Source organism: Hemibagrus wyckioides, linkage group LG27 (genome assembly GCF_019097595.1).
Source record: "Hemibagrus wyckioides isolate EC202008001 linkage group LG27, SWU_Hwy_1.0, whole genome shotgun sequence".
In the NCBI taxonomy this organism is placed as follows: domain Eukaryota; kingdom Metazoa; phylum Chordata; class Actinopteri; order Siluriformes; family Bagridae; genus Hemibagrus; species Hemibagrus wyckioides.
In genome coordinates, this window is record NC_080736.1 from 35,143 (window position 1) to 48,170 (window position 13,028).

Consider the following 13,028-nt stretch of genomic DNA (forward strand, 5'->3'; position numbering starts at 1 on the left):
CCGGCTGACCCCCCACCCCTCTGACCGGCTGACCCCCCACCCCTTCAACCTCTGCAGCAATGCTGGCAGCACTCATACGTCTATTTCCCAAAGACGACCTCCGGATATGACACTGAGCACATACACTCAACTTCTTTGGTGGACCATGGTGAGGCCTGTTCTGAGTAGAACCTGTCCTGTAAAACCGCTGTATGGTCTTGCCCACCGTGCTGCAGCTCAGTTTCAGGGTCTTGGCCTAGGCCATCTTTATGTAGAGCAACTATTCTTTATTTCAGATCCTCAGAGAGTTCTTTGCCATGAGGTGCCATGTTGAACTTCCAGTGACCAGTATGAGAGATTGTGAGAGAGATAATACCAAATTTAACACACCTGCTCCCCATTCACACCTGAGACCTTGTAACACTAACGAGTCACATGACACTGGGGAGGGTAAATGGCTAATTGGGCCCAATTTGGACATTTCCACTTAGGGGTGTAGTCACTTTTGTTGCCAACGGTTTAGACATTAATGGCTGTGTGTTGAATTATTTTGAGGAGACAGCAAATTTACACTGTTATACAGGTTGTACACTCACTGCTGTACATTGGAGCAGAGGATCATTTCTTCAGTGTTGTCACATGAAAAGATATAATAAAATATTTACAAAAATATGAGGAGTGTACTCACTTTTGTGAGATACTGTAACTATAGACCGATATCAAACCTGCCCTTTATCTCCAAGAAAAGGCTGTAGCACAGCAGTTATGTTCAGACCTGCATAGAAATAACATTTATGAAATGTATCAGTCAGGATTTAGGCCTCATCATAGCACAGAGACAGCACTGGTTAAAGTGGTCAATGACCTGTTACTGGCTTCTGATCAGGGTTGTGTCTCCTTACTGGTGCTACTCGACTTTAGTGCAGTTTATGACACCACTGACCACACTGTTCTACTTGATAGATTAGAACATGTTGTTGGTGTTAAAGGAACAGCCCTCTCCTGGCTCAGGTCTTACTTGACTGACCATTATCAGTTTGTAGATCTAGATGGTGATTCCTCTATGCATACCAAGGTTATGTTCGGTGTTCCACAAGGTTTTGTCTCAGGCCCACTGCTTTTCTCCCTATATATGCTACCCCTTGGTGCAATTATTTGTAAACATGGTATTAGCTTCCACTGTTATGCTGATGACACACAGCTATATGTTTCAGCTAAGTCAGATGAAAAACACTAGCTTATTAAGATAGAAGAATGTGTAAAAGATATTAGACATTAGACTTCCTCCTGCTTAACTCTGACAAGACAGAGGTGCTTGTACTAAGACCACATGCAGCTAGAAGTAAGCTTTCTGATTACAGAGTAATGGTGGATGGTCTTTCTGTTTCATCTTGTCCAGCAGTAAAATATCTTGGTGTGATTATTGGCTCTGGTCTTTGGTTTGAAACTCATGTAGATAATATCACCAGGGTAGCCTTCTTATCTCAGATAGATAAGAAATATGATGTCACTTCATGATGCAGAGAAACTAGTTCATGCTTTTGTTACCTCTAGGTTGGATTATTGTAATGTCTTACTGTCTGGATGTTCCAGTAGGAGCATACACAAGCTGCAGTTAGTCCAGAACACAGCAGCTAGAGTCCTAACTAGAACCAGAAGATATGAACACACCACTCCTTTCTTAGCCACACTACATTGGCTCCCAGTCAAATTTCACATTGATTATAAAATACTGTTACTGACCTATAAAGCACTAAATGGTCTTGCGCCGCAGTACTTGAGTGATCTTTTAGTCTTTTATGATCCGCCACACCTACCCCGATCAAAGGGTGCAGGTTATTTGGTAGTACCTCAAGTAGCAAAGGCTACAGCAGGGGGCGGAGCTTTTTCTTTCAAAGCCCCACAGTTATGGAACAGCCTTCCAGTTAGTGTTCGGGATTCAGACACAGTCTCAGTGTTTAAGTCTAGGCTGAAGACATATTTGTTTAGTCAAGCTTTCAATGTAAAGTTTTTCTTATGTAAAGGAGCAGATCTGGAAGGTTCATGGTCATAGAGTGTTTGGTGACTGGGATGTGTTGGATGCTGTCACCTTACCACTCTCACATGGTCACTCAGGTCACTGACTGTGAAGTGGTTGGACGCTTTATGTCCCAGGAAGCCTTCATGTCTGTGACCTTCTGGCTCTCCCTTTAAGTTATGATGTCATAGCTAGTCTTGCCAGAGTCCCTGCCTGCACTTTATACATAATCTACATTGTCTTAAACATCACATGATCAGAATCATACTTAATATCTTTCTCTCTCTCTCTCTGTCTTTCTCTGTCAAGCTATACACCCCACTCCTGAGCTCCCAATGTTTGCCAGTTTCCAGTATTACTGCCTCTACCCCTGGTTGGAATCTTGTCATTTGGAGGTGCTTACTGTAGCTGTGGATGGATCTGTGTGGACAGCCTGTGACCCAGGAGACAGACGTAGACAGAGCCACTTAGAGACTTTCACACCATCACAGATCTGCCATTTTATCTGTCAACTTGTGACAGCAAGGAATTAGTTCCTCATGGGTCATTGACTGCTGTTGTAGAAAGGACATTAATCAGTTACAGTTACATTATTTACTGTTTAGTGTCACCCAAATGAGGATGGGTTCCCTTCTGAGCCTGGTTCCTCTCAAGGTTTCTTCCTCATATCATCTCAGGGAGTTTTTCCTTGCCACCTTCGCCACAAGCTTGCTAATTATGGATAAAATAAAATAGTTTAATAATTTAATTTAATAATTTATTTTTATTTTTAGTTATTTAGATTTTTCCTCTCCTTTCTCTTTCTTTTCTTTTGTAAAGCTGCTTTGAGACAATGTCCATTGTAAAAGGCCTTATACAAATAAATTGAATTGAAAATTGAATTGAATTGTTGTGTTAGGACTGTATGTCTGATATGTTAAACCTGAAGGTCTGAACTCAACCTCACAAAAAACAATTTGCTCAAGAACACTGTCTTACAAAAGTACACTCTACCTTAAACAACATAAAATACATCCATCCATCGTCTATACCCACTTTATTCCTAATTAGGGTCACGGGGATCTGCTGGAGCCTATCCCAGTACACATTGGGCGAAAGGCAGGGGTACACCCTGGACAGGTCACCAGTCCATCGCAGGGCCACGTATAAACAGACAACCACACACACACACTCCTATGGGCAATTTTGGACTGTGGGAGGAAACCGGAGTATCTGGAGTAAACCCACGCAGGCACAGGGAGAACATGCAAACTCCACACAGAAAGGCCTGATCGAACCCTGGATTCCAACCCAGGACCTTCTTGCTGTGACGCAACAGTGCTGACCACTAAGCCACTGTGCTGCCCTAAAATAAATCTATATAAATAAATATAAATAGCGACACCGTGCTCCACAGCACAGTCGTGTGTCTCCTCCTGGTCATGTGATCAACTTGTTTGTGAATGTTTTTTAGAAATCCAAAAATGTCTCACATCTCACTTCTTTAAGAAATGACAACGAAGTCTGTTGTATTTTTTAAGCATACTTATGCAGGACATAACAGTTATCATGGGAAGGACACGGCTGCATTTTTTGGACACTGGAACAGCACACGTAAATATTGATAATTCTTTAAAATTATCTCAGTATTACAACGTACTTTATTTTATTCAATTATCTGAATAATTTTATTTATAGAACAATAGTAAATTGAGAAGGTGCCGGATAAATCTAATGAAGTTACAGAATTCAGACACTTCATGTCTCTGTGCTAAAAGATCCTGTTCTGGCAGAACTTTCAGGTTTGCTTTATTAAGGGTCTGAATAATATGATTTTTTCCTAACTACACTTGCTGTTGTATTAATCAAGGATTATTTAATGGAGAGCTATAGAAGATTTTGTCTGTCTGTCCTGTAGTGTATTGTATTGTCTCTCTGAGCTGGCTCCTGTCCTACACTGTTTGCACTAGGTTGCACACCATGCACTTTAGGTGTTAAGTTAACTTACTTTAAGTCGTTAGCTCTGTAGTGTTTTCTGTAGCACCAGGGTCCTGGAGGAACATGGTTTCATTTCACTGTGTACTGCGTCAGCTGTATGAAAGCTTCTTGACTTGACCTAGCAGCCGTGAGAAGGGTTTCTCCTTCAACTACATACACAAAGCCATTCCTATTATTTCACACAATTTGAAGCTTTTTAAAATGCCAAAACATCAAAACAGTAATGTTATTATATAAAAAAAAAACTTTATTTTAATTTTTATTTGCAACATGGCATTTTGCTTATTTTAAATAAATGAATATTTAACTGATCACCATCTTAATAAAAATAAACATTATCCAAGAGAAACATCAACGATGAACATGTGCATTTAATTACTCAAAAAATAGTACAATTTATACAGAGTGAAAACCAGATGAAAGTCACACACACACACACACACACACACATATGTATATATACACACAATTACACACTCACACACAAACGAACCCATGAGAAACTGATCAACAGCTCATGCAAAAATAAAACATTAACAAACTTTTCTCCAACGACTGAAAAATAAAGTCCTTCAGAAAATAATCAAATAAAAAAGGCAATAAAAATCCTATACTTTACAGTGTAAAGAGGAATTTAATGATTAAATAATGTCTGGGAAACAGTGGTGCATCCATTATGAGTGTGCATGTGTGTGTGTTATCTTTATTTCTCACACATACATTACTGCACAGTGAAATTCTTTCTTCTCATAGACAGGGTCAGCCATGATGCAGCACCCCTGGAGCAGGGCGGGTTGGGGGCCTTGCTCAAGGGCCCAACAGTGGCAGCTTGGTGGTGCTGGGGCTTGAACCCTGATATACCGGTCGACAACCCAGGGTCTTAAACACTTGAGCTACCACCACTCCGTGTGTGTGTGTGTGTGTGTGTGTGTGTGTGTGTGTGTGTGTGTGTGTGTGTGTGTGTGTGTGTGTGTGTGTGTGTGTGTGTGTGTGTGTGTGTGTGTGTGTGTGTGTGTGTGTGTGTTGGACATTGATGCGAGTGCTAATTCACTTAGTCATCTAAACTCAGCTAAACACACACGTGTGTCCTTGTATATATTTTGTCATATGTCTTATATGGTCCAATTTTCATCAAACTGTGTATATAATCAATAAATTTTCAGTTGTTTTTTTTTTTCTCATCTTTCTTTTTGCTCTGCTGTGAGGTACCTATAACGTGCTGAAACAGTGAACTGATCATATTTATCGATCCGTTTGTATAGTTATCTCAGTGTTTGGTAGATAAAGGATTGTTATTTGTTGTCATTTTCATTCAGAAGAGTGTGTAAAAGATCAGCGGCACGACGTACATCAGCGGCTCCACAGTCACCGTGGTAACAGAACCTGAAGAACAACACAAATGCAGATAAACACTGTTAGTGTTCAGTTTGTTGAAATCAGAGCTTACACACCATGGACATGATCATACAGGATCTTCCAACACTGCAGTCCCTCAGTTCCTGGTATATGACAGAGCAGAGTATATACACATTACAGAGCTGAGGATGAGGAGAGGGTCAGGAGGTGTGTCCAGGTCTCACCTGCTGCATGATAATACTGTAAATTACTGTAAACTCTCAAACTGGTAAACAATCCCAGTTTAAAAATATCCCACACTTACAGGCTGACCAACAGGAATGGCACTAATTTACACCAGATTTCACAAAACTGACCACCTCTAATCGTGGTACTTCATAGTCAAGATGTTTTTAGACAATGTTTATTTCATGTTTGTAGATACACTATTTTCTTTCTGAAGTTAGCATATCAAAGCACTTTCTTCAGTTTTGGGGAAATGTATTGACTTGAGCCATGCCGAGGTAGACTAGAGGGGGCAGGGTTATGCAAATTAGAGAGGAGACACAGACAGGTAGTGAAGATGGAGTTCAGGTCAGGACCAGGCATGTGTTAATGGATTACAGCTTGATTTAAATCACACATGCAAAAACCCATACCCTGAAAAGTGAACTTTTAACAGCATTTAACAGACAACAAGAACATGATGGACAGGACGGAGTTTGAGGATCTAAACTTACAGTATGCATTCTTCATGCTAGTTCTGCATTTAAGCACATTACATCACAGAGGTAGAGAGTAAGCAGGATGTTTGTCATGCTAAATGCAAGCCTTTGTTTCTCTGGATGTCTTTTCTCCCTTTCTCTTGTTTTGTTTTTGATTAGCTCCAGCATTCTCTCTCTGTAAACCAGTATAAACCACAGCATCCTTAAGCTGAATCAAACATATATTTAATAAGCTCATCATGTTAAGGTCCGAATGCTACAGATGAAACTCCACATTAGATTCTTCTACATGTTCCTCCATGATTTTTTTCTGAGTACTACGAGAAACAGAAGTCTCTTTAGAGGACATTTTACAGAACATTTCATACAGTCAGTACAGCCATTGGTCTGAAATTCTCAAACATCCAAAAGATGTCAATAATAATAATAATAATAAGCAGTGGAATGTGTAGATTATAAACTGTGTGCTCTGATCTGATGTCCTATGTCAAGGTACGATGTGATTGTAACTGGTCAGGCTGTGAGGTCATCTGTATAGCTTTAGAAAACTCTGTAAAATCTTTATTGGTAAGATTCTTTACTCAGTTAAATGTGTTGACTTTTTCATCAGGAGGATAACTGACGTCTCAGTACAGTGAAGCTAACAGCTCGCTTCTGTGTGCAGTGACATTAAAGAATTCTCACTTTACTTCAATATTACACACACTGGGACAGAGTGGACTGAACACACACACACACAGACACATACACAGCTAAATATCTATACACACACACACCTTCAGTTAAACAGCTACATTCAAGAAAAGGAGCTGGAAGATTGTTGTGGTCTGGTGTACAGTTCTCAGTAAGTTACAGCAGCCAGTGAGTGGAGCAGAACATTACACCTAATGCAAACACAAACATATGACTACAACAATATACACACACACAGTGCATTCAAACCTGTCTAAAGGAGTGACTGAGGGTGATGGAGACGACTCCACCCACAAGTCTTGTCTTTCTTCTCCTCTTAACAAACAAACCCAGTGACAAGAACCAGTGGAACAGCGATGATAAGGTGAAGCTGATCATAAGGTACAAGTAAAAGACAAGAAAAAATAATCAGTTACTATATGTTCAATTAGCAACTGGACAGAGGGGATAAGCTCCACTGTGAAGAGGTCAGGAGAGGCTTGTGTAGTCGTTCACAGATGGAAGAAAAGAGAACAGTCCATGGTTGGGGTGAGAGATGTCCCTGATGATGACTCGCACCCTCTGTGGGCAGCATTTGTGATGAATGTCCCTGATGGACAGTCGCTGGGAACTGTTTTTCAGGATAGAGATCAAACTCTACATGGAGATTTTCTGGAAAGCTTCTTCGTGACAATGTCCATTGTTAAAAGCACTGAACACAGTCTCCTCTGAAAGTATTAGAATGGCAAGGCCAGTTCTTTTTGTTAGCTGTATGTTGGAGACATTTGTGTACGACATCAAAAGATGAAGATGAGATGATAGATTAGTAGCAGATTTCTTTTGCTGATATTTATATCTAAATGTCTTAAATACCTGTAAACATGACGCCTGTGGTGGCAGACCACCTTTTTTAATGTGTGCAATAACATAGGAACATATAATTAAAGTATACCTAAAGTAATTGAAAGTAAATTAAATAAACGCTGATTATTTGCGTATCCCTTGCTTGCAATAACTGCATGAATCCTGAGACTCACTGAGAGCTGTGGTCTTCTGTGAAACTTTTCAAGGTTTGTAGAACAGCTTTGTTGAGTTTCTGGAGGTTTATCCATCCAGTCTCTCTTCAGGAGGTGAAATGCTGCTCAGGTTAAAACCCTTCCACTTTGCCCTGCTGAAGTTCTGTGTTGAGTCTTAGTGTGTTGTGGAAGGTTGTCTTGCAGCATGATAAAGCTCCTCCTGATTAGATCAGATGTTTCTCTGTAAATCTCAAACACAGTGTTCCTGTAGACTTCTGCTGATGTCACTGTCTGTTGTTTTGAGGTTTTTCATTATATTTCTGACAAAGTTTATCTCAAGAGCTGCTTGTGTTTTTCCTGACTGATCTGTTCTGCTCTGGCAGTTTCTTTCTTTTTCAGGACAGTACAGATTGTTGTAATGGGAATGTCCATTGCTTTTCTAATGCCTCTGACTGAAGGTTCCTGTTTTTCTCAGTTGGAAAGTGTTTTGCTTTTCTCCCACAAACAGCACTCTGGCCTTCATCTCTGTTTATTTTTTCTAACAATAAATGCAGTCTTTACAGGTCAAACCCAGGTTTCATACCAAGAGTGTACCTTCATAGCTAATAATTATTTAAACAATCTATTTAACTGGACACTCCTGGGCACTGAGAAACACTGTTCAATCACATGTTGCAGTATTTTTGATCGCTTGATAAATGGATGGGTTCAAACAATATGCGCCATGTTCTAACAGGTCTAGATGTTCAGATAAAAAAAAATCACAGGTGAGATTCTGATCTATTGTCGCATATCACTTACTTACAAATTAGAGAGTAAATGTAGCATAGAAAATATCACCCTGAATAATGGCTAATCCAGGCTAGCAATGCTAACATGCAAAAACAGATTTAGAACCAACTGATGTCACAAAGTGCTAGAAAAATCCTAATAACAGATAAAAACACACATCATAAAAAGTATAAGAGAAGGTGATCACCACGCTGCCTCCAGTCACAGCTGCTAATGCTAGACCTGGCTCTGGTGTATAAGTCTGTGGTGTAGAAGAGGCAGAGAAGGAGAGATGTGGTCATGACCGCATGAATTAGTTTACATTCAGGGTCATTTTTCTGTCCTTTTTTTTTGGGGGGGGGGGGGGGGGTACTCAATTTGTGTGTGTACATACACAAGGAGACATCTAGGTGATTCTCATTGCTGCTGACCACTACTGGTAGAGAAACAAAACATTTGGTACTAAACTGGTAGCTGATTGTAATGGGGGTTACTGGTACCAGTCAGAAGAAAGGTTCATCACATACAAATATATTTATATTTATCTAAAGATGAGTATGAATGTGTTTCTGCATGAAAACATTTAAAGATAACAAAATTCTCTCTCTCTCTCCCCCCCTGTCTCTCCCCCTCTTCCCCTGCCCCCCATCTCTATCTCTCTTTACTCCCCCCTCTTTCTCTGTCTCTCTCTCTCTCTCTCTCTCTCTCTTTCATGTTTTCTCGCCTGTGTTTGTTTCTCTCCATGTGGTGGTGCTGTTGCTCCATCACTCACCAGTCTCGTGCTGCTGTCTGTTGGAGGCGTCAGCAGTGTGTGGTGAAGCTGTGGTGAGGGTTGATTGTGATGATGATGGAGGGATCATGTAGCTTTTTCCCTGATCCGGTTCGTTAGTGGCTCGTGCTGCACTCTTTAATGTCCAGCGGTTTTGGATATGAGACACGGCCTCCTCAGCAAGCATGCTATCCCGTGGTGTCACACGAAGCGTTGCTTGCACTTTAAAGTCCTGCGTGTCATCCGAGTATAAATCTGACACACGACACTCATACACACCCTCATCCGCCTTCCCCACCTGGGACAGGCTGAGCTTGTGGGAGATGGCGTTCCCCTGCACACGCACCGTCTAACATCAACACAGTGGGAAACAAAACAAAGACACGTTAATGACATCAGTGTTAAAGTCATCATGAACTATTCTCAGACAGTTAAAGTTCAGTATATGGTGTGTGTGTGTGTGGGGGGGTTATGTTATACTGTTTTAACATTTTATTATTTTAGTCACTAGGACTGTATATAAGTTAGTTATAACATATAATTAATGAGACATTTACTGGTTCTCTAAATCCCTCTGCCCAGTAGTGTTAAGCAGAGTGTGTGAGATGTGTGCTGCATTCACTTCCTGTGTCCAGTTTACATTCAGTCTCCAAACACAAGGTTACATGATGTCAGAAGATTGCTTTCAACAATTTATGACGATGCCAACATGCATGTGTTTTGTGGTTACCATGGTAACCCTAAAACGATCTTTGATTAAAATCACTCTTTAGTCACACTTACACTGATTTTAGTGGCGTCTCTCGGAGTAACCTGTAACATAAACAACACACACTGAGAACCTGAAACACAGGGCAATTCATTTAGCACAACCCCCCAACACCCCCCCAACACCCAAATACCCTCAATAACCCCCCCCCCACACACACACACACAGTAATGTGTTGGGTTTAGCTTCAAAAGCATTTAAATAATTATCATACCTATAAATATAACTAATATAAATAAATATATCAACATTAATAACTATCACTGTGGGTAAATGTGTTCATGTAGGTATTTATGTACAGTGAGGGGGTTAGTGTGGGCTGCAGGGGTTAATGTAGGACTGAAGGGGTTAATGTAGGGCTGAAGTGGTTAGTGTAGGGCTGAAGTGGTTAGTGTAGGGCTGAAGTATAGGGTTGAAGGGGTTAATGTAGGGCTGAAGGGGTTAGTGTGGGGCTGAAGGGGTTAATGTAGAACTGAAAGGGTTAGTGTAGGGCAGAAGGGGTTAGTGTGGGCTGCAGGGGTTAGTGTGGGTTCAATGGGTTAATGTAGGGCTCATGGGGTTAATGTAGGGCTGAAGTAGTTAGTGTAGGATTGAAGTATAGGGCTGAAGGGGTTAATGCATGACCCAAAATTCCAAACACAGATTTTCATTAATCTAATGACATTGTGTGTGTGGGGGCGTTGGGGGGTGTTACCTTGGCTCGGTTGCTTGTGTGAGTGTCATGTGTGTCCCGTGCAGTCGCCTCCTTCAGGTACCACCACTGAATCTCTAGAGCAAAAGGAGACGCACCAACAGCACGAAACGCACACGGCATCTCCACGTCCTCACCCTCACATACACTCACATCTGTAGGCACTTCAGTGAAGGCAGCTATGACACACACACAAACGCATGGCAAGGCATCACTTCAAACATGGATGTTTCTTTCTTTTCATTTGAACTAACTCAATTAAAATGTTTCTCTGTGTGTGTGTGTGTGTGTGTGTGTGTGTGTGTGTGTGTGTGTGTGTACGCGCGCTCCAGATTACACGTTGAGAGTATTTGTTATTGCACGTATCTTTCTAAATGAATTTAGCAGAAACACACTAAAACTACCGCAAATATCTGACTTATTCTTTATGTTGTTTTGTGTGTGTGTGTGTGTGTGTGTGTGCGTGTGTGTTCATGCGCGCGCTCACCCTTTCCGTACAGCAGTAACGGCGTGTTGAGGATGAGACAGTAAAGCCTCCGCAGCTCCATGTTAACAAGCGCGTGCAGCTGTTTTATTTCCTCATGCCGTTTATTCGCTTTGATCCTCGCGCTTTTTCATTCCGGTTTAAATTCCACACACTGAGGGAGATCATAAAATCCAGTGACACGAGGAGCAACAATAGCCAATGTGTGCGCGTGCTCGTAAAAGAGAAAAAAACTCCGTTGTGAGTAAATATTCCCGTTTTTTCCGTTAGAGGCTCCGTTATTTCCTAGTGTACTTTATATCCGGTAGGAATCTCACTCCGCTGTGCTTGGCTTTATGTCCACCCATCACACTCAGATACACACACAAACACCGACACAACACCACAGAATGCCGAGAGCAAACACACAAATCCGGAAAGAGGCAGTCACGCGCACTTCGCTGCTCGGGGATTGCAATGCAGCGGCACCAGTCGCGCTTCCCGCATGCGGGCGTCAGGACTCCTCTCCGGTGCGCGCGCTCTCTGCGAGCTTCCCGAGCTTCACTCGCGCTCCTCCCTCTCAGAAATCTCCTTTAGACCCCAACCTATAAGGAACGCGCGTGCACTGACGCCAAACTGCAGCAACAAGAAAAACTAAAACTGTCCAATGTTTTAAAGAGTCTGTTTATTTAGATGAGTGTAAATTCTGACACGAGACCTTCGCTGTGTCCACTGCAATTTAACAGAATAAATTTTCCAAACAGCAGAGACATAATCTCTCAGGATTTAAAGCTGTCATTTTCTTTCCAGATAATGAGGAAAAAGAAAAGTGTACCTTTTATTAAAAAAGAAAGAAAAATAAACTTCCAGAATGTAAAAAAAGAATTGTGGGTGTAACAAATCAATAAGCATCCAAAACATTAAGTAAACAAATGTGTTCCTGAACCTGTTAGAATGCCCCAAATCTTAAAATAAAGATATTCTTCTAAACATGGCAGACTGCAGCTGAGCCTTATTTAAAAGCCTTTATTATACATTACTGCACAGTGAAATTCTTTCTTCACATATCCCATTCTTGGAGGCTGAGGTCAAAGCGCAGGGTCAGTCATGATGCAGTGCCCCGCCAGGAGCAGTGAGGGTTAAGGGCCTTGCTCAGGGGCCCGACAGTGGCAGCTTGGTGGTGCTGGGGCTTGAGCATGGATCCTGCGATCATCAGCCTGGAGCCTGTGAGGTGGCAGTGCTACCTGCTGAACCTCCAAACCACCTTAATATCAGTCACAACATGCTTCACCTGTACACAGTGAATGTGACCACAAAACATCAGCTGACCAGTGACCACACTCTTTTATTAAAATACAAAATACACAGTCGAAATCTGAGGAATCAGAGAAGGACAAAAGGTATGTTATAGTTTGTTTGAAACATGTAGCAAAGAATTTACCACTTGAAATAACATTCAATATTTAATAATCTGCAGTTCTTATAGATGATGTATTGCTTTGCCTTTTACAGCTATTACTGCTTCAGCAGTTGCCCTGTGTGAGTGAGAAGAACTGCAAATTACAACGCATGAATTTAAACAGTTTATTGTTTAAGGTCTCAGCTTTGCACTGACCTTTATTTTTTTAAGGAAATGAACATAGCTTGTGAACGCTTATCTGAGCAATTCATTGAAGCTAATTCATTTTTCCTCTTCCATGTACTTTCACATTGAAGTGAACATTTCTTTTCCATAGGTTTATTTTGTTTATGGTTGGTTCTTTAATTTGTATTAAGTTTAACCTGATACCTGTAACTCAGTCTACATGGAGCAGAGAGTCTGTGTTCAGCTGAATTATTTCTAA

General features: G+C 41.1%; 1 protein-coding gene across 1 annotated transcript; it reads right to left on the reverse strand.

Annotated features, from left to right (window-relative positions):
- Window positions 1-4,326: 4,326 nt before the first annotated feature.
- vstm2b (V-set and transmembrane domain containing 2B) lies at window positions 4,327-11,745 on the reverse strand. The gene is made up of 5 exons (XM_058381426.1): window positions 11,209-11,745; window positions 10,725-10,900; window positions 10,045-10,074; window positions 9,265-9,610; window positions 4,327-5,356 (listed from the first exon to the last, which is right to left on the reverse strand). The coding sequence occupies exons 1-5, from the start codon at window positions 11,267-11,269 to the stop codon at window positions 5,286-5,288; spliced, it is 684 nt and encodes a 227-aa protein (XP_058237409.1). The 5' UTR covers window positions 11,270-11,745; the 3' UTR covers window positions 4,327-5,285.
- Between the last annotated feature and the right edge of the window lie 1,283 nt (window positions 11,746-13,028).